This window comes from Cyrtonyx montezumae, unplaced genomic scaffold (assembly GCF_038088225.1).
Source record: "Cyrtonyx montezumae isolate F1298 unplaced genomic scaffold, pur_monq_1.0 scaffold_23, whole genome shotgun sequence".
In the NCBI taxonomy this organism is placed as follows: domain Eukaryota; kingdom Metazoa; phylum Chordata; class Aves; order Galliformes; family Odontophoridae; genus Cyrtonyx; species Cyrtonyx montezumae.
In genome coordinates this window covers 11,169,043-11,192,573 of record NW_027071970.1, presented here as the reverse complement: position 1 = coordinate 11,192,573, position 23,531 = coordinate 11,169,043, and the positions used below count along the sequence as shown (strand labels likewise).

At 59.8% G+C, this 23,531-nt stretch overlaps 2 protein-coding genes across 5 annotated transcripts; one reads left to right on the top strand and one right to left on the bottom strand.

Moving 5' to 3' along the window:
• Positions 1-1,298: 1,298 nt before the first annotated feature.
• On the bottom strand, positions 1,299-17,626 carry SH2B3 (SH2B adaptor protein 3). Of its 4 annotated transcripts, none has more exons than XM_065739243.1 (8): positions 17,584-17,626; positions 11,519-12,289; positions 3,855-3,956; positions 3,550-3,641; positions 3,374-3,465; positions 2,935-3,149; positions 2,479-2,650; positions 1,299-2,175 (listed from the first exon to the last, which is right to left on the bottom strand). In XM_065739243.1, the coding sequence occupies exons 2-8, from the start codon at positions 12,260-12,262 to the stop codon at positions 1,928-1,930; spliced, it is 1,665 nt and encodes a 554-aa protein (XP_065595315.1). In that variant the 5' UTR covers positions 12,263-12,289; positions 17,584-17,626; the 3' UTR covers positions 1,299-1,927. The 4 variants fall into 4 exon arrangements, with proteins under 4 accessions (XP_065595315.1, XP_065595313.1, XP_065595314.1 ...); XM_065739241.1 differs by lacking the exon at positions 17,584-17,626 and adding an exon at positions 16,772-16,836; XM_065739242.1 differs by lacking the exon at positions 17,584-17,626 and adding an exon at positions 12,976-13,278.
• A 2,838-nt stretch (positions 17,627-20,464) lies between these two features.
• PHETA1 (PH domain containing endocytic trafficking adaptor 1) lies at positions 20,465-21,618 on the top strand. The gene is made up of 2 exons (XM_065738684.1): positions 20,465-20,533; positions 20,870-21,618. Exon 2 carries the CDS (start codon positions 20,872-20,874, stop codon positions 21,592-21,594), a length of 723 nt encoding a protein of 240 aa, XP_065594756.1. The 5' UTR covers positions 20,465-20,533; positions 20,870-20,871; the 3' UTR covers positions 21,595-21,618.
• Positions 21,619-23,531: the final 1,913 nt, after the last annotated feature.

Here is a 23,531-nt window from a genome sequence, read left to right as displayed (position 1 = left end):
TGGGTTAGGAACACTGTGTGTGTGGCTGCAGTCCTTTTCCCCGTCCTGCTGCTACCAGTGCTCTGATTGTGAGGGAGTTGGGGTGAGACCCTCTCATCTTTTGGGGAAAAACTCATTCAGATGTGGGGTTCCTGGGGGTGCAGCATGTGCAAGCATTCTGTGGGCTCACAGAGCTTTGCTGAGCAGCTTCTCCCCCGTCAAGGACCACGCACCAAGGAGGCATTGGCTTTAAAGCCCCAAATTTGGGCGGCCCTGTCCTCAATTTGCCTTTTGGTGCACGGGGGCCACGTTGCTGCCTGCAGCCTTAGCACGGCTCTGGGAAGGAAGAGAGCACAGGGACTGCTTTGTTCCCCTGCAGCCTCCCTGTGTTTGGCAGCCCAGGAGGTGACAATGCACAGTATCAGTTTCTCTGGAATGCTCCAGTTTGTGGTCTGGCTGCTGTAGGGCAGGCACTGGGGGTGTCTGAAACAGGAGTTGGGCAAAAAAGGCTTTGCATGCTCCGAATGCATAAAATGGAGAACGAGAGCAGAGCGGGAGATGGGAAGCACAAAACTCCATGTGGGTTCTCAAGGGGATGCAGCCACTTTCTCCTGTCTGCTTATGCATGGTGGTCACTTAGCACAGCAGAGCTCTGTGTGGCCATGGGCTGCACAGGGCCAGTGGTGCACATAGTGCTCAGACCCTTCGTAAAAGCTTTGAGGTTTTGGTTTTCAAGTGAAATCCTAAATTAATGCTCTTGAAGGCTCTAATTTTAATAGGGGAAAAAAAAAAAAGAGGTTCTCTGTGAGTTTGTGAGTGATGTTGCATTAGGAGCCCTTGGGACTGAGCTGTCGGTGTCCCTGTGTGTTGCAGGGGAGTGGGACCAGATGATGTTTAGGGGACCATTCCAACTCAAACCATTCTATGATCCTATAAGTGGGAGCTGAGCGCTGCCAGTGTGCCCTGAATGTGGCAACAACCCTAGCTCCCTCCTTTCTCCTCCTAGAGCAGCAGATCCTCTCTCCAGGCACCAGCAGGTAAATGGGGCCCCATGCTTTTGGGGGTACACACGTGAGGACAGAGAGGTTAAAGTGCTGCTGTATTGGTACCAGAGCTGCAGAAACACCAAATCTTCCTCTCCTAAGGCACGTTGGGTGTGTGGGCTCAGAGGGGCTTTGTGCTCCCTCTGCCCATTGCTGCATAGCGTGGAACGCTGCCTTCCCCTTCCGTGTTTCATGGGGGAGGAAAAAAATAAAGAGAGCTGGGCAGGGTGCACAGCTGCATGGCCAAGGTGCAAAACCATGGGGAAACGGAGCTGTGTGCTGGAGATGCCCCCGCTCTGGGGGCTGCTTTGCTGTCAGACTCTGCAATGGCCCTCAGCAGTGGCACTGTCAGGGATGGAGCTGTTAGTGTTCACATCTCGGTTAGCATTGCGGTGTGGGCAGCGCTGCTGCGGGATTGGCTGCAGCAGGCGAGGTGGGGAAAAAAGAAGGAGTGAGAAAAGCCAGTTTTTGCCTTGTCCATGGAGATAGAGGAAATCCTCAGGCAAGCAGTAGCATGGCACAGCCCTGGCTCGTGGGCAGTGCTTGGCCAAGAGCTGGAATCCATTTGTTTTTTAATTCATTTGCTGCAGCAGTGCGGATGGGCCGTGCACCTTCAGCTCCTCCTGGAAGGGGCAGCGACAGTGCTGTGCCCCCGTGGTGGTTGTGTAAACAGTAACGAGAAAGCTTTGATAATACCAAAAATATATATATAAATTTTTAAAAACTGGCCCTTTAACAGGCCCAGGAGAGGGAGCACACCCGTACTGGAGTGAACAACGACCCCCTTCCTTGCAAAAATAACGAAAACAATCCCTAACCAGAAGGAAGGAAATACATTCTTTCTCCTCTGTGCCACCCGGAGGGATCTCCGGGACTTCTCCACCAAAAGTGCATCCTCGTGCCCGTCACAGTGGTGTGTATTGGTTGTCCACGGCGCGCGCGCGGCCCCGACCCGGGGCTTCCACTTCGTAGTCCGAATCGCGGGGCCGTGTGCCGTGGGGTGCCCCACTGGGGTGTGAGCCCTGCCCCCCCAGCTCAGCCGCCGGTGGCACCAGGTGGAAGATGGGCTCTGGAGGGGACTCGGAGGGGGCCAGGCTGAATTCCGGGCTCCAGAAGGGCAGCGGGACGGGGAGCGCGGGGCTGGGGCCGGGAGCTGCGGGCAGAGGGAGAGAGCGGATGCTCGAGGGGGTTCTGTCCCAGTGCCTTGCTGCTGGCACTGGTGTGCGTCCCGTGGCGATGGGGGCAGCTTCTGCTTGCCCAAATGGGACAGCCGGGTGCTCGTCTTTTGGGGGCACTGCCACAATGCTTCTGCTTTCCCCCAAACGGACCCAGCTGCATCGGCTGCCCCAGCAACCATCCCTTTGGGCAAAAAGCCTCCCTCGGGGCTAGGACCCTCACCCCTGCCCCCCAGGCTCCAAAACCCCAGAATGTCCATCCCAGGGCTGCTGTTCCCTACCCGGTGGCTGGGGCAGGACGACAACGTAGCTGGAGAGTCGCACGTCGCAGGTGGCCCCGCACTCCAGCGGGATGGGATGGCGGTGGAAGTGGTGCAGCATCTCCGTGATGGAGGAGAAGCGCAGGTGCTGGACACGGCACTGCCCCCGCTCCGTCAGCGACAGCCGCAGGTGCTGCGGGGAGGAGCACGGACCTGTTCACCCCGCTAACCAGCTCCCTTGGTGGACGTGACAGGGGACGTGGGGGATATTTGGGAAGGACGGGGGGAACAAATGGGCCCAGCGTCGTGTGCTGCCTCTCCAGCCCTGTTCACTGCAGGGTTTTTCTGTCTCCGGGAACTGCAGACGGGACGCGAGCCCACTGCAAGCACCGGGACAAGGAGAGCATCAGCCGGGCTCCCACGGGGGTGACATTTTCCACCCAACCCAACCTGTCCCATCCCATCTCCCACCCGTACCTTCGCTCTGCCCTGGAAGTTGAAGGTGAGCACGTACTCGCCGCGGCGCGTCTCGCTCTGCCGCACCAGGAAGACGCCGTGGCCCTCCAGCCCCCCCAGCTGCACCAGCTGCGCTGCCTTCACGCGGGAGATGGGCCCATGGAACCAGGGGCAGGAGGACAGGAATTGCTCCATCTTCGGCCCCGCTGCCTCCGCCGGCCCCCCTGGCATTGCCCCTGCCCGGACACAGGGACACCAGCAGGGGTGAGTGCCCCAGGGAAGTGGGAACCCTGCCCAGCCCCACTCGTGACCCTCATCCCTTCCCCTGTATCTCTGTCCTTGCATTATTTGGGGCTGGATTAACTTCAGCCAGTCCCAGCGAGGTATGGGAACCCTCCTCAGAGGTGCGGATGGTGTCCTCAACACCTCTGCCTTGTTCTCCGTGTCCCCAGGTGCTCACCTTGGCTTGGGGAGTCAGAGCTGGTGGCAGGGCTGGTGGCTGTGGGATCGGGGTGCCTGCCCGCCAGGAGCTCAGGGTCACCCACATCCGACCTGTGGGGATGGGAGAAGCCAGGATGAGTGCTGGGCACAGCGTTTAGGGACATGCAGACCCCGGGGGGCTTGGCAAGTGCTTACCCCCTGCACGCACACTGCCGGATCTCAGCCATCCAGGAGATGAGCTGCTGCTCATCCCCTGCCTCAAACAGCACATCAGTGGCGTTGGTGACCTGGGGACACCACAGAGAGACATTAGAGGGAGATGTGCATCCCCACCCCACCCTCACCCACATTTAGGGACTGGTCAGAGCACAGCACCCCCACCCTACGTGCCACATCCCCTCAGCTTAAACCACCCTCCGAAGAGGAAGTGAAATTTGGCACAGGAGATTTGGGCAGCCACGCACATCCCAAAAAGGCTGCAAAAGGCCTTGGGGCCATACCTTGAGGACAAAGGTGTGCAGGTTGTCAGGCATCTCAAGGCGCGTGCACCTCCGCACCTCCTGGATGGCCGAGCAGGCAGCACGCAGCTTCGGCTTGGAGCCCTGCAGAGAGCAAGCAGCACAGCTCAGCAGAGTCACAGGGTGAGGAAATCACCCTCTATACAGGGAAATAGCCCTCTGCCATTACCCTGCGTGGCAAGGACTTGTCCTGAATGGATGCTGCCCTGAGGTTGCCATGAGCTGTGTCAGGTAACGCACCCCAGGAAAGAGCCCGTCTCCCAGCACGTGGCAGGGAAATAGTGCACGCTGAGAATGAAATCAGAGCCCGGATGGTGGGAACACATTCGTGGGACCCACTCAGGCGCTGCCTGGGTGCACCGTGATGCCGTGCTGAGTGCTGCCCAGTGCTGCCCGCCTGCTTTCACTCTGACCCAGGCACATGACAAAATGCTGAGCACGCACTTCCAACCACTCTAATAAAACCCCGGCGGCAGCTTTCGGTTCCTCTGCTGCCGAGCTGCTGGGGGCTGTGGGATGGGCTTCTGGCAGTGCCTGGATGCCAACAGCTCCGTGCCAGGCACGCTACCATGGGACCCATCCCTGCGTGCAGCACTGAGCTGCCTCGGGGCTGCACACTGCTGTGCAGTGGGGTCAGGGACACGGTTTTGCTCTGGGCTCCCTGCTGCAAAGCCATTCCCATCACTGGAATGCCCAGCACTGGAAATCTTGCTGCCTTTGGGTGTGCTTCCCCCCCCCCCCTCCTCCTCCCCTTCCTCCCTCTCTCCGTCTCGCTCTCAAACAAGGACTCGGTGTACTCTGGGGCCGGAAGCGCAGCGTGAGAGGGAGCAGCCCTTATCAGCTCTGCTGCGCCGAAAGAAAGTTCTTAGAAGTCAACTGCGGCTCTGCTCCCTGCCAAGAGCCACCGCAATCAGTGTTGGGGTCACACCACGGCCCCACGGCTCTGTCCCCACGCGCAGTGCCCGGCACGAGGAGGGGACACTGCAGTGCCCATCCCATGGGGTTGGCACGTCCCCAAGCTCCCGGTGCCGACGTGGCACGGACGTTATCGGCGCACGTGGCCCGGTCACCACGCTGCTGCTCGTGCTTTCCTGGATGGGGAATTCCAGGAAAAGGAATTTCGGCGAAGCCCTGCGCTCAGCACCGCACGCAGAGCTCGAGGGAGAAGGAAATGATGCTGTCAAGAGATACGGTGCCCCAGCACCACGCTGGCTTCGGGGAAGTGCCAACCGCAGGCACCGCGCCGCACCTGACCGCGAGATGCCCCGTGTGATGGCAGCCCTACTGAGAAGTGCCTTTCTTGGTAACCAGAAGTGCACACTCAACGCTCTGCATGCTCGTGGGCTCTGTATGGGCAGAGAGGAGAGCACGGAATGGAGTCATGGAGTCATTAAGGATGGGATGGAATGGGATCGTGGAACAGAAGCATTAAAGATGGGATGGGTTGTTAGAATGGAAGCATAGAAACAGTAAGGATGGGATGGGGTGGGGTGGGATGCTGCTGTTCTCACTCTGAGGAATTCACCCCACTGTTCCCCAGAGGATCTGGAGGGCAGAGGGGGAATCCCAGTGCCAATGTGAGCACCCCGCAGTATCCTGGGGTGCCAGCTCCATGGGGACCATGCCGGCTCCCAGCACTGTTAAAATGAGTGCTTGAGAGCCATGTCCTTCCACCTGCGGTCTGCCAAACCCCAACCATTTTCTACAGTTTAAAAAAGCACTGGGTCACACTTGGAGCCCCAGCACCGTGATGAGGACACTGGGGCAGGGGGTGACAACTTTGGTGTGGCGGTGACAACAGTGGCACAGCAACGACGGTGGCAGCACGGAGATGACGGTGGTGGCATGCAGATAACAGTGGTGGCAGAGCAATGATGGCAGTGGCACAGCTCCAGCAGCAGGGCCAAGACCATGCAGAGCAAAAGCAAATCCTTCGAGCGCAGCCCATTCACATGCTGGGGATTTCCCCATGTTGGCTCTTTCGCTTCCACCTCGAGCCATGCCACAGTGCATGGGTGAGATCTGTCCCTTCTGGTAAGCCATGGCTCAGCTGTTCCATGACACAAGGGACCAACCTCAGAAAGTGGCAGAGTGGCACAGCTCAGGACTGCTGGGGCTCCCGCAGAGCTGAGAAGGGACAGACAGATGGAGGGACAGACGGGGCGCTGAGATTTGCAGCTGAATGGGTGCTGAGCTCTGCCAGCCCCAAACCACATCCTGCACCCGTAGCCCTGGGGGAGTTTTATGAAGTTTCCCAGGGGGACGGTGGCACGCAGCCATGGGCGGGGGGGGGGGGAGGTGGGGGGAGCTGAGGTCCCCATTGTTCCCACACAGAGCAGCAACCTGGGGACGTGCTAGTGGGCTCAGAGCATTCATCACACTCATCCCTGTGGGTCTGCACCACAGGTAATCCCAGCACATGCCTTGGGAGCAGGCATCTTGGCTTAGACCAGCACTCATCCTTTGGTTCCAGGGCACTGTCAGCCCCAGTGCTGGCCCTCCAGCAGCAGATCCCAACGCCCTATGGCGTTGGCAGTGTGGCTGCTCCCAGTGCTCATCCTTGGCTGCACTCACCACAGCGGGTCTTGAGGGCACTGGTTCCATCCACGCAGCCCCACGATGGCTTTGGGGGATTTCTGAGCTTTTCCATTCATCCTTGCTATTTCCCAGCAGCCTTTCTCCCATTGACCGCAGCCTCCCCCTGCCTCTGCTTGGCCCTGACCCACAGCCCCTCCTCTCTTCCTTTAATTCTTCTCCCGCAGCCTCTTCCTCCTCTGCCCTGTTTCCTCCCCCACACTTGGGGCAAGGATTTCCCACACAGGCACCACTTTCCTCACCCCGTTTTGGTGCTGTATCCCACTCTCTGTGTGCCTCTGGCACCCGTGGCTGGGAGTGCCATGTGGCACATGGGGGCTGCTCACTCTGAACCCAACTGACAGCAGCACCGAGCACCTCCATGGCTTCTCTGCTCTGGGCATGGGCTGGAGACGTGGGGGCTTTCCTGCCTGCTGGGTAGAGAAATGTGAGTGCTGCTGTGGTGGGGGGAACTCAAGACCCCCACCATCACCTCCTGCTTACATCCACCCCCAAAAAGTCCCTTCCAATCCCACTGCCCACCCAAAATCCCCCACTTGGACAGCACCAGAGGGGGAAACAAATCTCTGAGACAGAAACCCCAAAGCCCGTGGTGGGGACAGGGAGCAGGTTGGGTGGCTACAAGGGGCCCTGTTGTGCTGGCCCCAAGCACAGCCGCAGGGCACAAAGCACCCTCTGTTCCCATCTCTGGTGGCTCTGCACTGGTGCAAAATGCTTTGGGGGAGTGCAGCCCCCAGCTCCCAGAGCAGCTATTTCTAATGGAGGAATAACTGGGGTGCTGGGAGTGCCTCTCCCCCCCCCCCCAAAAAAAAAAAAAAAGCATCAGTGCTGCTCAGCCCCATGGGGAAGGATGCAGGGGGCTGGAAACCCACGTGCTTTCAGGGCTGACTGCCCCTCTTTGTGCATTGATAAAAAGGCCCATAAATAAGGCAGAGGCTGCTTCGCAGGCAGGGCATGAACGAGGAAACGTCCCTCTGAAAGCCCTGTGCACTGCACGCGCCAGCACGGCTGAATGTGCCCCATTCAGCCCCAGCCCCACAGCTCGGGGGGAATCGGGGATGGGAGCGAGGTGGGATGCTCTCAGCATCAGCCTAAAGAAATGCACTGCGTTGGCCAAATCCACAGCCACGACAGCACTGCTGGACCGCAAGCTGGGGGTGCTGGGCTCCCCAGAATGCTCACAGCATCCCTTCCATCAGCCATGAGAAGCAGGGATGGGGAGCAGCTGCCCTCTGACCCACCCCACGCACTCTGAGCAAAGCAGGGTTTTGGAAAAGCAGAGCTATAAACAGGAGAGCTTTACACAGCCGGCGCTTGCCAGCTCCTTGGAGTTTTATTTTCAGCCAAACTCGCTTCCAGCGTGGGCTGCTTTAATAATTTCCTGGCATAAATAAGAGAGCTTGGAAAGTAAACAAGGTGGGGAGGGAGCGGGCGGGAACCACTGGGGCTGAGTCACCCCAAGGGCTGCAGAACCCCATGTCCGTGGGGGTGCTCACTCCTCACTCACTCGTACAGGTGATGAGCAGGAGCAGAGCTGGGTCTGGCATCACGTGGGACAAGAACATTGAGAACAGATAACACAGTTCATCTCCAGGCCCGGTTCAGTCCCAAAGCAGGTTGACCTGTCCACCCCACTGAGCTCTGCTTTATCATTAGCATCGTCGCCAGCAAAACTCCATCTCCATGATGCTGGAGCAATGGGGACCAGCGTGGAGCAGAGCGTCCCCCTCAGCCCCAGGGCTTCTCCAGCCCTGCACAGCTCTCATAAATATTTACCTTTGAAAGAAGCAGCACTCAGCCCTGACACAACCACATCCTGGACCATAAAAAAAAAAAAAAGGTTAAAAAAAAAGGGAGCTACAACTACCCAAAAGCACTGCTGAGCACCTCACATCAGCGGTGCTGCATGTGTCAGGACCCACAGATTGCACACGGGGGTTGGGGCACCTTCCCAGTCTTTTTTCTTGAGACTTTCTTTCATTTATCCCCCCGTTTTGCTCACTCCTTGGCGTGCACATGGCCCTTTCCTACCCAGCGACACTCCAGCACCCTGCAGGGCAGACAGCCCCAGCCCTACGGGCAGAGAGACCACACCAGTAGGGTAAAGCCACCTCAAATCTTCAAGAACCAGATCAAAAAGAAAGGAAACCTCTGCTCTTCCCTCCAAGAAAACTCAAATTGCCCCAGGGCAGGGAAGAGGCAGCTTCGCCCTACCCATGCGAACCAATCAAGCCCTGGCAGGCTCCATCCCAGCAACAGGGTTTCCAAAATAAGAAACTCTGCTCTTCAGCAATTAAAGCTGGAGCTGTGGTTACGCTGCTAAAAGTGGGTTCGTTTATTTATTTATTTATTTATTTCCACCCCCACCCCTCCCCCTCCCCCCCCTACCCACCGTGTATAACCAAGGATGGAAAAAGCCTCAGTTCATAAATGACAAATAACCTTTTGTCTCATCGCCCCTCCCCGCCGCACGCCCTCACCCTGAAATACGAGAGAGAGAAAAAAAGAAAGAGAGAGAGAAAGAGGGGAAAGAAAAGAAAACAAAACAAAACAAAAAAAACCACCACCGAAATGTCACAGAGCCCAGGCTACGCCCAGCACTGCCTTCGAAGAACGGCAGCGAGGGGACGAGCTGACACCGCGAGGGCTCAGGGTGAGAGGGGACACAGTGCTGCCCCAGGGCAGTGGGAGCTGCCTCATCGCCCTGAGGTTGTTTCATGGCTTTGAGAGAAATAGAGGAGAAATTGTAGCGTGGAATGGGTCACCGAACGGGACCCAGGGCGGTGGGAGAGCTGTGGGGCATAATGGGAAAAGGGGATGCTGCTGGCATGGGGTGGCCGTGGATCAGCCCCAGCCTTGAAGCATAATGAGAGCTCACTTAGAAGAGGAAAAGCATTTTAGATTTGAAGCCACGCTGTGCAAAAAGGGATGGGATTTGCCCAAGTCCTTGCCTAGAGCAGTGGTGCCAGTGCAGCTGCTATCGCCATGCCAGTGCTTATTCCCAAAGTGCAGTCACTCCATCCCATCCCACCCCATCCCATCCCACCCCATCCCATCCCATCCCACCCCATCCCATCCCATCCCACTGGAAATTACAGCACTTTCCAACCCACTCTGTCCTATGGCAACCATGGCACCTGGACATTGCATCTCATCCTATCCCCTGGGACTGGTGACACTGAGCCACTCCCCATCCCACCCAGCCCTCAGGAGCTATGGCACCCGTGGCTCTTGGTCTGCCATGGGAGCACCTGGGCTGGGAGCTGCTGGCTCAGGGCAGCGCAGTTCTCAGAAATGAGCTTCAGGTGAAAGGAAGGGGAAAAGACACCAAAAAAATAAAATAAAAAAGGAAGTCACAGCAGTCTCACACTGAGCACAGATAAAAATACTGAAAACACCACTCCATGGCTGAGGACGTAAGAGCTGTGACATAGGCAGCTCTGTCTGCACCGGAAAGAGCCTTCCCAGCTCATCTCGGAGTACAATCTTTTACGGGATGTGATGGATTTCATTAAAATGCCATCAAGACATCGAGAAACCAGCACAAATGAAAATCCCATTTCCCTTCCCCTTCCTGTAAGAACATCTGGTCAACATAAACGGCTCAGGACATTTCCGTTGCAAATCCCAATTTTCACGGGGTTTAGGGCTTGGCCATAAAATATGCACACGGGGCTCAGCACACGGATGGGGCGGCCCCAGCTCTGGCGAGCTCCGTCCCCACAGCGGGGCAGGGGACAGCCCAGGGCACAGATGCCTCCTGTGCAGCCATCTATGAGGATCTGGTACAGCACAAAGCCCTAAGTGAGGAGGAATGATGAGCACAGCCCTCGTGGGAGACATCAGAGAACCCACACCGGACTTAAAACACACCCTGCCGTGCTCAGGGCACGGCACAGCTCTCCATGCCCTCATCCCTTCGCCACCTGAGCAGCAACAGCGGGCAGAAGAGCACTTAAAAAGAGGGAAATAAAGCAGCGTTTGCCAGCACCAATCCCTGATCTGTGGGACGAAGCTCGAAGGGAAGGGCTCAGCCCCAGCCCTGCGTGAGCGAAAGCGGCGGTGGCTGCCGCACGTGACACTGAACTGAGAAAAGCGAAAGCGGCAGAGGGGAACGGGGACACCGCGGGGATGTCGGCTCCTTCTGCCCCGAAAGCTTTTCTGCTTTCAGACTTCTGCCTTTCCTTCAGAAAAATGGGATTCTCAACGCCCGTTTTCCCGTCGGGTGTTACGGGGAAATGGCAGGAATTCAGCGAGGGCAGCGCCCCGAGCCACGGCGCTTTGCTCCGAGGCACAATTAGCTCAGAGTTAAATGAGCACACGTGAAAAATGTGTGTATTCATTTGAATGTAATAATAAAAAAAATAAATAAAACCAACCCCCGCTCAAGCTCAGCCCGTTCCGGCGGCGCCAGCCCTGCCATGTGCAGGATCTGGCTTTTTAAAGATTAAACACCACGGCAAAACCCCACTGCCAACACAGATCCGGCACTGCCAGCGCTGCTCAGCCCCACAGAAGTGCTCACAAAATAAACCCGAGCTCTCTGCAGATCCCATGGGGCAGGGGTGGGCCTGTCCCACGTGAGTTTGGGGCTGGCCAACCTGGTCTCTGGTTGCTCCCAGCGAGGTCATCAGCCCCTGTCCCAGGTCCAGCCCTGCACCCATACACGAGGTGGGTGTTCTGCTTCCAGCCAGGAAAGCGAGGTGGAGAGAAATGCAGAGAGCATTGCAACGGGGCAATCATCTGTTCTTGCAAATTGCCATGGATGTGGGATCGTTGAGTACCTTCCCACCCCAAAGCCATTTTGCAACCTGCTTGCAGTCTGGGCTTCCATCCCCCTTGGCACGGGATCTTCGAGGTCCTTTGAAAGCCAAAGCATTCTACAGATTGTTCAAGGTTCGTGCTCGCACCGCTGTTGACATGGAGACACGGGATCTTTGATGTCCCTCCCAACCCAAGTCGTTCTACGCTTGATCCTATGACCCGAACGGAGCCCAGAGCAGCATCTCTTGGCCACACCCCCCCACCCCACACTGACAGCACCTCCTTACCTTGGGTGGATCGAAGAGCTCCAGCACGTACTCTTCGCCCTCGGGCGCCCCTGCCCTGCGCAGCAGCAGGCGGCAGCGCTGCCAGCGCGTCCCGCTGTCCAGGGACGTCTCATCCAGCAGCCCGTACCGCAGCGTCCCCTCCTTGCGCACCTCATGGGGCTGCTCCCGGGACAGCCCCCAGGGCAGGATGCGTTTGCTCAGTCCGGATTTGAGCGCAGCCTCCGCCGCTTCTCCATCGGCCTCCGTGGGGAGAGCATCGGAGGAGCGGCGGCGGAAGAGGCTGCGCCAGCTGCGGCGGAGCTGGCTGAGCGAGAACGGTCTCCTCGCCGGCCCCGTCAGCTCCTCCGAGCTCCACGATTTGCGCAGCCCCGTGGGGGGCTCGGCCGGGGGCTCGGGGCGAGCGGACAGCTCCGCTTCGCCTTTGGAAGCCGCAGTGCCCAGGGAAGGGTTCGCGTGGCGGTGCTGAGTGTCCCGGTAATCCCGTGCCGGGCCGGCAGGCAGGATGCGGAGCTGGCTCATGGCAAAGCCCTCCTTCACCTCGTTGCAGAAATACTGCTGGAAGAGGTCGGCGAACCGCAGCGAGAAGTTCTCGGCGGCCAGCAGGTCATGGTGCGGGTGCTCGGTGGCGAAGCGCAGGTAGTGTCTCGCCAGCTCCTTGGCGGTGCTGATGGCGTGCAGCTCACAGAACTCATGCCAGCCCCGGGGATGCGCTGGCGTGCCGGCCGGCAGAGCGTGCCCATTCATTGCCGTGGCTCCAGCGAGGCGGCCGCGCTGCAAGACAGAGCACAGCGGAACCATCAGCACGGATCCTTCCCCAACACCTCCCCACTTGGCCACCCTCATTTGGCACCAAATCCGTTCACCCCTTGGGACGCACTGCATTCAGCTTGGCAAGAAACCACAACGGCTCACAGCCCGCAGCCCAGCAGAGCACCACGTGTCCCAGAGGCCAGCCCCATAGCCCCGGCTCTCTGTGCCTCAGTTTCCCTGCCCGCACAGCGTCTGCGTGGCTTCCTGCCCGCACAGCTGCTGGCGGCTCCCACAGGACGTGCGGCCCGGCTGTATCCGCTTTCATTCTGTCAAGGGCTTAACAGTGCTGATGGGTTTCCCTCCTGGGAACTATTTCAGCTGAGCTGATAAAACTGCCGGGGGAGGGACAGGAGGGGAGGAAGCCAAACAAATTGCTGCTGCAATCCAGGGAGGGAGCTGCCTTGTGCAGCAGATTCAGATGGAGTTGCAGCCGTGCTGACAGCATGGGAATGTTCAGATGGGGCAAAGGGGAACGTCTGCCCATCCAGAGCACCCACCACATCCCACAGCGCTGCATGGAGCAACATGGCTGCTCCTTGCTCCGTGCTCAAAGCAGCCTTTCAACAAATGTAAATCCACTTCCAATGTCAGTCGGCTCTCCAGCTCGACACAACACACAGATGGTCACAGAGAATCCTAAAACCGACCTGCTCCCCTGTTCGGGGGTACCTTCTATGCCCTCATTTGGACACTGTGGATGTTTTAGGGCTCTCCATTCCAATAGTACCACCATGCCCATCGATCTGATGGCCCCTGGGACCCTTCTGGCCCCCGATGTGACCCCGTTGAGTCCTGCAGCTCCCCACAGCCAGCGTGGCCCCGCTGTTCCCCCCATACCTTGTGCTTGCACGTGGCATTTATCAGGGCTGTGCATTCAGCTCAGGCAGGAAACATCCTCCAGCCTGCCTGTATCCTGCCACGCCGCGCACTGCTGCCTCCCCACAGCTGCTAGAAGGGGAGGAAAAGTGATTGCATTGCTTTGGGGTGGGGACTACTAATAATTAATAATAACAATAGCATATATATAAAAAGAAAAACACAAAGGAAGCGAGCGAGGAGATTTGGAGAGCGGCGGAGCGGCAGATCTGCTTGGCAGACAGGGCGGCGATAACGCTGGGAACGCCAGCCTCTATCTCTGCCCACCCGTCGGCCTTCTGAGTACGTGCCGTGCAGTTTCTGGGTGGTGGGAGATGTTATCGGCCCCACGGCTCGGCCGAGCCCCACAGCGGGCCCCGCGTGGGGCCGTCTATCAGCACCACCAGCCTGCCCATGACTCAGCACCCTACGGCTGCGCTCGCGCTTCCGCCGGCACCCGGGGATCGCCGACACACGCAGAGCCCGCGGGGACGGTGCCACGGTGCACGTGGATGGGTTTGGGGCTTTGGAAGATGTTGGATTTGGGGATGCTGGGCTTCGTCTGCGGCACGAAGGAGCCTGAGGTCACAATATATGTTTTCCAGCCGGGATGAGGATGGGAACGCAGCCCCAGAGCTTGCAGCCTTCGCCCCCAGCGCACTGGAATGGAGGAGGATGGATGCTCCGCTTGGATCCAACTCAAAGGGATTTTGGCACGGCAGCATTCTTACAGCTGCATCTTGCAGGTCACCACCGAGCCAAAGCAACCACTGCGTCCATTTGCACCCAATGGAGAATCCTGCCCACCCCTGGGCACGGCCCTGCTCATGGGGATTTAGAGCTCCTACCTGGAGGCAATGGAAAAGTGCAGAGCACACGCTGCTTCGGGGCTGTTTTAGGGCTGCTTTGGGGTACAGGGCTGGGAGCAGCCATCTCTTGGAGAACAGGGGGACGGGACAGGACGGAGCAGGACAGGATGCGGCAGGACTGGACAGGATGAGATGGATGGGATGGGACCAATCGGCCGCGCTTTGATGTGGGCGGCAGCAACAAGCCCCAGCCTGCACCAGGATCCGGCCCTGCAGCTGCACCGCCTCCAGCGCTCCCGGGAGATCTCATTAAAGCGCTCCCACCGACCCTATTGCCCAACACAGAGAGCGTCACGCCGGCCCCGGGGTTTCAGGAACAACAGCAGCGATCCGAAAATGAAACCTGCCCCAGCTCCTCGCCGCGAGTCAGCACTGAAAATGGGATTTGTGTACAGAAACGGGGCAGAGCAAAAGGCGCGCGCCTTCAGCTTCTCTTTTAGGATGCTGTTCCTAATTCACCCTACAGGCGATTTTCCGGAGGGGCCGGGGAACGCCCCGCAGCTCCCCGCTTCCCGACTCACACAAACACAGCGTTCCCACAATGCCACGAGCGGAACATTGTTCCTTCCCAGGATGTCCTCCATGAAAAGAGCTATTCTGAGCCAGGCAGCAGCCGCTGCTCTTGGCACGGCCCCGCAGCCCAGCACAGGGCCATGAACGGCACTTTTCAGTGCTGCAGCATCCAGCTGGGGGGGCTCGGGGGCGATGGGGGGTGGGCAGCTCTGTGGGCATCCCGATGGCACTGCTCAGTCCCTCTGCAACCAGTTCCTATAGAGCTGGGTCCCTCTGGATCTCATTGCTATGGGGCTGAGGTGGTGGGAGCGTGCTGACAGCTGGATGTGACCCCCTAGAGGAGAACGTGGATGTGCTCAGCACTGAGATTTGGTGCTCTGCAGCCTGGGGAGGTGAAGGAGAGCAGCCCTTTGTCACCCTACGGAGACAGATGCATCACCCCGTGGGAACAGATGCCTGCTCTGAGCTGGCCCACAGTGTGATGCACCCTTTGCCCTGGGCATGGCCGTGGTAAGCAGCCTTGGTGCTGTGCTCATGGCAAAGCCATGCCATTTTATGGCTGCCTTTCAGCCCACGTGTGGCCAAACCTCTGCTCCCTCCTGGCCTTTGCACCCCATGGCTGCATCCCCACTTCCCCAGCACCCACAGCACACTGCTGCCACCCCCCTGCCAGGGACACAGCCCCAGGGGACAATCCTTGCAGTTTCCAGGCTGATATTCCTCTCTTGTTCCACTTCCTAGGGGTGTATGCATGTGTCCTGCCAGCACGGCAAAGGTCACCCTATTAAAGGCCACCTCTGCCCTTAAACCAGTTCTGCAGCACTGCAGCCAACACTGCAGCCCACCAAAGCCGAGGGACAGCCATGGGTTCAGCCCCACGACCACCACCCAGTGCAGATGGGACAGGGCTCTCCCCCTGCACCCCACAGCTGTAGGGCAGGATGGGGCCCTTCCTCCTTTCGAGCCACACACCGCAGCCACACCAGCAACTCTTGCACTTTCACTTTGTGCTTCTAGCTGGGATTTGTCCAAACACCATCACTTTCCTCCCCTGGGGACACTGCCTGACTGCGGGAAGGACATATACGAGGTTTGCTCTCAGAGCCTCCCAAAAGGACACAGCGCAGAGAAAAACATGGCAAAACCAAACCCGGCCCTTTCCAGAGACTGTAAATACACAACGGTGAAGGAAGGGAAAAGGAAAAAAGAACAAAAAAGGAAAATAGAAGAACTGGGGGTGAGGGGGGAAAGCCCTCCGTGCATCGAAGTGAGCTGAAAAGAAATAGGAGGAGCAGAGCCGGTCCCGACCCCGCAGCCCCATAGCGCACGGGATGCGGCCGGGTCCAGCTCAGCACCGCTTCCTCCAGCTGCTTTCACTACCAAAAACGCAGCAGCCCCGAAAGTCCCAGCAAACCCAGCACATCTTGAATCCATTTGCAACAACAATGTCGAAATCGCGGCTCGACAGCTCGCTCCGGTTTCCTTGACAGTAAATCCCAGCGGCGGCCGCGTTATTCCCAGTGCCGGAGCCAACGGGTCAGGGCTCCGAGCGGTGACCCCAACTGGCGCAGTGGGGCTGACACTCGTGGCAGCTGGCAGGGCACTGCTTGCAGTGCGTCGGCCCTCGTGCTCAGGGGCCCCACGCGTGCCAAACCACACAGCGCTGTGGGCCAGCAAAGTGCGTGGGGCAAGGGAGCACCCCTAATAGTGGGGCAGCATCACCCATTTTGGGGTCCTCTACCCTTCCTAAGGGGCCATGAGCCCTCCGGGGTCCTGAGCTGCCAGTTAGGGATCACCAACGCTTCGGGGTACTGACCCTAAAGGACTGCCCCAACGGTGGAGGGCTGGGAACACTCAGTGCCCAGGATAGGGGTGCTAGGACCCCCCTAAAGAGAACAGGGAACACAGAAGAGGGAGAGTCCAGAGAACAAGGGGTGCTGGGACCGCCGGTGATGAGAACAGGACGCGCCCGGGGGTAATGGGGCGCCGGGATAGGGAGCGCACACCGCGACCGGAGAGAGCTCCTCGGGAAAAAGGGACCCGAGATAAGAACGGGGGGTGCGGGGAGGGCTCGGGGGGGACCCCGCTCCGGAGCGGGGCACAGCCGAGGAACGGCCGCCCCGCGCTCCCCCTCCCGCTCCGCCGCCACTTTCCCATCGCAGCCGCTTCCCGGAGCCGCCCCGTCCCGTCCCCGCTGCGCGGTTACCTGCACGAGAAAGCGTCCGGGGACCGCTCGCCCATGGTGGCACGGCACGGCACGGCACGGCACGGCGCGGCACGGCGCGGCACGGCACGGCACGGCGCGGCTCAGGCAGGAAATCGATGCGAACCGCTCCGCATTTCCGCCGTGCGGAGGAACCGCGGGGCGCGGACCCCGACCCCGGGGCGTTATGTAAAAGCGGCGGACCGAGGGCGGAGGCGGCGGGGGGGGGCGGAGCGGGAGCGGCACGCGGAGCTCCTCCGGGGCCCCGCAGCGGCCGTCCCGCGGTGCGCTCCGCTCCGCTCCGCTCCGCTCCGCTCCCGTCCCCCGGTGGTCGCCAACTGCGCGTGTTGGGTGTTCAGGATGCGTTTGGGGGCTCCGGGAGTGGGTGGGACGCTGTCCCGAAGCCCGATGCCCAGCGGATCGCTTCGCCTTTCGGCCGAGGAAGTCGGCAAAGGGCACCGCAGAGCGCTGCCCGCGCAGGGATGAAGCCGTCCCCACCGCGGGGACGAATGGCCCTCGGGTCCCCCGCCCCGAGGATGCACACACTTGCCAAGCTTGGCCATCCCAGTGCCACCCCAGTACCCCTGGTGCCACCTCCGTGCTGCCCTGGTGCTGTCCCAGGGCCAGCCAGGTGCCACCCCAGCTCCACTCCTACAGGAGAAGGGGCACCGTGGCAGACCTGTGTCCTCGCAGGCCGTGGGATCTGCGGGGACAACGAACTTCCACTGCACCTCTTTTCCAGGAAAGGATCCGCTCTGTGGCCTGTCCCGTGGCCGCCCACCTGTGTCACTGGCCGATGGGGGACGAGGTCTTACCTTGAGAGCTGCTCTGCAGTTGCCCCCAGCTGGTGCATAATGGCACTCCTGGCTCCGAGCACAGCCCCGTGCTGCTCTCCTTCCCGGGCGGCCGTCCCAGCTGTGCTTTTCCTGGTGACCTTCAGCTATTTCACCAGCACCCTCTGAACGTTCTCAGCCCCTGCAGCCTGAGATTTCTCTTTTGTTTTGCTTCCTGTACGGATTTTTTTGCACTCCCTGACTACCGATTCAGTGCACCGACTTCTGCTTTTTCTGTTTGTTTGCTCACCCGCACCCGCGGCCGCTTCCCTTCTGCTGCACGCTGGGCTCAGCCCTTAACTCTTGCAGCTTTCCCCCAGGCAAAAGACTGCAGCAGCTCCAGCCGCCCTTCCCACTTCTCTTTCACTCACTCACTCGTGTTCTGGATGTGCCCGGTGCTTCGGGAATGGCACAGCTGCATTTCCCAGCGCTGGGGCACGCAGTGAGCAATGCGGGGTGAGATGGGGTCCTCACACTGCCCGCGTTTGGGGAATTGGGGGAGGGTGAGGGGTCCTAACGTTTCAGGTTGGGTTTGGCCTTTTCCTTCTGGGGGCAGAGTGGGCGCTGGGAAGGGTGGTGATGGTGGTCGTGGTGAGTGCCGTGGCTGAGATGGTAGTGACGGTGGTGAGAGTGATAATAATGGTGATGGCAATGGCAGGAGTGGTGAAGGCGACAGCAGGGATGATGGCAGCGAGCGTGATGATGGTACAGCCCCCTTGGGCGCTGCCTGCCGCAGCCCCATAGCCCCACCGCAGCCCCTTAGCTCTGCAGCCCCACAGCCCCGGCACAGCCCCGCACCGCAGCGGACTCCCGGCGCCCCCTCCCGGCAGCCCCGCACAGCTCCGGGCCCCCCATGCCCCCCACAGCCGCGCACGCCCGGAGCACCCCCTCTCCCCACGAGGACGCAGAGCTCCCCGGCTCAACGTGGGAGCAGGCATCGAGGTGCCGTCCCATTGGGCTCCTCCTCCCCTCTCAGCCCCTTTTCCTCTGCGTTTTGCCGACTTGCAGCTCGCCCCGCATTTCCCAGCTCGCCCTGCGGGGTCTGGATGGGGAAACTGAGGCACGGGCTCCGGTCCCTTTGCTGGGAGGATGCCACAAAGACGGCGGGGCCGTGTCACGGGGCTGCCCAGAAGAGGAAGTGCTGGAGCGTGCGGCAAAACGCGGCCGTCCCGAGGGAGACCCAACAGGAAGCAAAACTCCCGGGGAATTTTGCTGATGGGTTTTGAGGAATTGGAAAGATTCTCCAAAAGAGAGGGGAGGAACAGCCCCGTGACTCCTGCTAACGCGGCTGCGGGGTGCGGCTGGGGCTCTCCACGACCCCCCCCCTCCCCCTCCACTCTAATAAAGCTCTGCCTCCTCCCCATGGCTCTCCCTCCTCCAGATGTGGCTGTGCCAATGGGCACCGTGCAGCCGGGCCGGGCTGTAAGCACTGCAGGGCCGTGGGCAGAGCCCCCTTGCGAAAGAGGGAAGGTAAAGCTTGGGTGGTTTTAATGCTGCTTCAATCCCTTTCTGTAGATCGAAAGAGAAAGTCCACAGGTGACAGAGGAACCCTTTGGTGAACTGAAAACCTCTGCCCCTGCAGCAGCGGTTGCCTGCAGTGGGATTTCTTGGCTCCCTGCAAAGCAAAACCCAACGGCGTTTCGACCAAAATGCGCCCATTGCTGAGCAGGGGAATGAAGAAGCTGGAGGAGAGCGAGTGAAAAATGCAGTGCTGTGCAGCTACGGTGAGCACTGAGCTCTTGCCTTGCTCACCCAGCCATGCATCCACAAGAATCATAAAACTGAGTTGGAAAGAGCCCCCAAAGGCCGCGTGGTCGCACTGCCCGCGGTGTCTGCGGAGACGGGGCAGCACCGCCCCTCCGTGCACCCTGTGCCAGTGCAGAGCAGAGGGGCAGGACCACCTCCCCCACCCCTCTGCCCACACTGCTTTGGAGGCAGCCCAGGATACGGTTGGCTTTAGGGCTGCGAGGGCACACAGCTGGCTCGTGTCCAGCTGCCATCCACCAGTACTTATGAGTTCGCTTGGGCAGGGCTGTGCTCAACCCTTTCGTCCCTCAGCTTCTACTGATTTCGCAGGGGTTGCCACGATCCAGGTGCAGACCTCGCACTTGGATTTGTTCAACTCGGTGAGGTTCACCTGGGCCCAATGCTCAGCCTGTCTAGGTCTCTCTGCACCCACCCATCCATCCATCCATCCATCCATCCATCCATCCATCCATCCATCCATCCATCCATCCATCCATCCATCCATCCATCCATCCATCCATCCATCCATACATCCATACATCCATACATCCGTGGGACCCCCGGGCCGGGCTTTGCGAGGGGCGGTGGCGGCAGCGGGTGGGGAGGAGCCGCGTGGCAGTGCCCCGCCCGCGGGGCGGCCCGAGCTGAGCCGGGGTGCGGGAAGACGAGGACAAAAGGTGCCCAGGGGATGGGAGCGGGGCCGGCCCCGGGCGGGACCGGAGTGGGTTTGGAGCGGGACCGAAGCGGAGCGGGGCCACGCGGTGCAGGGGAACGGCGGTGGGGTTCGGTTGGGGCGGTCCCGTTGAGGTCTGGAGCGCTCTCCCCGCGTTCAAAGGTTCCTTTCCCCCCCCTCCGCCCCAACCCACAAAGGCTTTGGGATCCGTATTGGTGCCCCCCGAGCTGGGAGCCGTCTCCTGGCTGCTTTCACCCTGCGAAGTAGGGAAATCAGAATCCACTCAGTAGGAAAATAATGGTCATGCTCGCACGTGTCCGTCTTAGTGCTGGGCGGGCAGCGGTGACACGCTGAAATTCGTCATTTTGAGGCAGAGCGAGTGGGAGCAGCGGAGTGCCAGCCCTGTCCCAGCCCTGTGCCTGCGGCCAGCCCCGCATCCAGCGCTTCCGTGTCCCCCAAGGTCACCCACAGCTGGAGCCCCGCCATAGAGCAGCGCCGTGCCCCACAGTCCAGGTGGGTGGAGGGAACGGGACGGTGACGTGGGAGGGGTATCCTGACCCTGCGTGACACCCACGAGCCAGACCTGCACGTGGGTTGTGCCACGGGGAGGAGCGCGGCCACAAGTCCACCACCTGTGTTGAGTGACGTGGGACAGCAGGGGGACCACCAGCCCCGCGTGGGGCTCAGAGCTCCCCCTGGGAGCACCGCACCCGCAGCGGCACAGTGCTCCGGGGCGAACCCGCCCGCGGTGTTTGCTCTCCGTCTCCATTTCCTGGGTGCCACCAGGAACAAGGAGCCGGCGGGCGGCTGCAGCTCTGCGCACACACCCTGCGTCCTCTCTCCCCGCAGCCATGAAGCTGAACGAGCGCAGTTTGGTGTTTTATGCCACCTGCGATTCCCCGGCCGACAACGCCGGGTTCCTCTACAAGCGCGGCGAGCGGCACACGGCGTACCACCGCCGCTGGTTCGTGCTCAAGGGCAACATGCTCTTCTACTTCGAGGAGCGCGAGAGCCGCGAGCCGGTGGGGGTCATCGTGCTCGAGGGCTGCACCGTGGAGCTCTGCGACTCGGCTGAGGAATTCGCCTTCGCCATCCGCTTCAGCGGCACCAAATCGCGCACCTACGTGCTGGCGGCCGACAGCCAGGCTGCCATGGAGGTGTGGGTGAAGGCGTTGTCGCGGGCCAGCTTCGACTACATGCGGCTGGTGGTGCGGGAGCTGGAGAAGCAGCTGGAGGAGATGCGGTGGGGCTGCCGGCACGCCCCGGCCTGCTGCAAGGCACGGCCTTTGGGGATGGAGAACTCACTGCCAGCTCTGCCTGTGGTTCTACCGAAGGAGAACGGCTGCGCGGTGTGGAACAATGCGCCCAGCGCGGACCAGTTGCATGGTGCTGCTGGTTGTGCTGGCCACACCAACCCACGGCCACTGCCGCTGCCACCGCACCGGCGAGCATCCAGCGGAGACGCTGGGACGGCTGAGATCTCCGCGTTCTGCCGGCTGCACGAGCGGTACGGGCAGGAGGTGGCCCAGCTGCGGCAGGACTGGCAGCACCGGCAGCACCAGCACCGGCCCTGAGAGGCCTGGCAGGCATGCGGTGTCCTCAGTACCACCCCTGTCCCTTCCGTGGGACTCACAGCTCCTGGGGAGCCAGTGGTGAGCTGGGTGCGCTGGGACCTCCTGATGCAAGGGTTCTAGGGAGGGTTTGGGCGGGTGTTGCACTGCCAGAGAGCTGGAACTGCCTTCCCCTCCCCACAGCCAGCTGAGCCCCGTGGCATCCCTCTGCTCCAGCAGGATGTGGTCTGTAGAACAAACACACGGGCACTTCCCCAGCAGCGCAGTGCCAAGCACAGCAGCCACCGTGGCCTTGTGTTTGCGTGCTGCCAGCACCCAGCAGGATCCTGGTCCTCCACCATGCAGTGGAGTTGCCTGCACCCAGCCACATCCTCCAGGGCTCTGGGACAGATATTTTAGGGCTGGTGTCACCCCCAGGCTGGCTGACAAAGGGGAAGTGTCACTGCGATGAACAGGAACGTGCGTGTCAGCAGCAGAGGGAGCGGAGTGATTCATGTGCACAAGAGTGTGACTGCCACTGGAGCCTTGGGATCTCATGCAGACACTTCTCTGGTTCCATTCTGATGGCCCAAGGACTTTGTGACACCCTGGCCTGTGCTATGAATGCTGTAGTCAGGCATCCCACCAGCTCCTCCTTCACTAAAGCTGTTGAATCCCTCCCCTCCCAAGTTTGCTCCCCAAATCTGGGAGCAAGAGGCACCCTGGATTGGGCTGAGTGGCCCCATCTCCATTCGACTTCTCAGAACTGGCTCAAGTTATTTTTTTCTACAATAAATACTGCTTCAGAAATTCCCTCCTGGCCTCCTTCTCATTTGCATGTTTGGCATAGCTGGGAATGAACCTGCAGGTCCTGAAGCAGCCCTGAGACCTGGGGATGAGGTTAGGGATGGAGTTGTGGACGGGCATGGGTTTGGGGATGGAGCTGGGGGTAGTATGGGATGGTGCCACTCAAAGAACACAGTGATTGCTTTTGCAGTGTCAGATCACACAGCAGAGTCCAGAAGGCCACAGATCTGTGTGGTTGTGCTGTGATGGTGAGGATGGGGACAAAGCAAAGAGCTGTCCCCACTGCTATCCACACACACACACACATCACCGTGGCATTGCTAAGAGCAGAAGTGTCATCAGGCAAACGTCAGATTGTTGGCAAACCAGCTGCAGAATTTATTTTTTCCCCCAATAATCTGAGCCCTGACAGTCAAATATTTCCATTAGCTCCCATCCTCATTAGAGCACATCACTATTGCTAAAACCTGATTCTTGGGCAGCACCGCGTGGTGCCACCTGGGTCCCCAGCACTCTGCCAAGGCTGTGTGTCAGGGAGCAAGGACAAAATACCCATCCCCTCACTGGAGCTGGTGGTAGTGTCACGCAGGGATGGGGACCCTGCTGTCACATAGGTGGCATTGCCATCCTGCATGGCATTCTGTCTCGCAGAGGGCAGCTGAGGTGACGTCCCTCCTGCATCCAGATGGAGAACACAGCCGCTGCAGTTTCCATGGCAGCCAGCCGAGCTTTTCGATGTGTTCAGATATTCATTAAAAATAAATCCTTCCCAACATGTTAGTCGACAAACAACCTTAAACAGATACTCAACATACGGATTTATTAATTCATCACACGCCATCCTCCCCACCTCGTGGTGGAAGCTACAAAACCACCGGGCGATGCTGAGCTCTGTAAGGTCAGGATGCTCCCAATGGATGCCAAAGTGGATACAAGCTGGACCCAAGCACCAGGAACACATGCAGGGGCAGCCATGGGGCAAGAATGCACCCCGAGCTGGACCAACCCCATGAACCCTTTTTCCCAATGGCGTGGCACTGATGGCTTCAAGAGCCTCAAAACCCAACGCGAGGGCAAAACTCGGTGGGAGCCATTGCCGTGCGTCTCAGTTCCCGTGAAGAAAGACACCACAACGCCAAGAGTCTTATCCAACT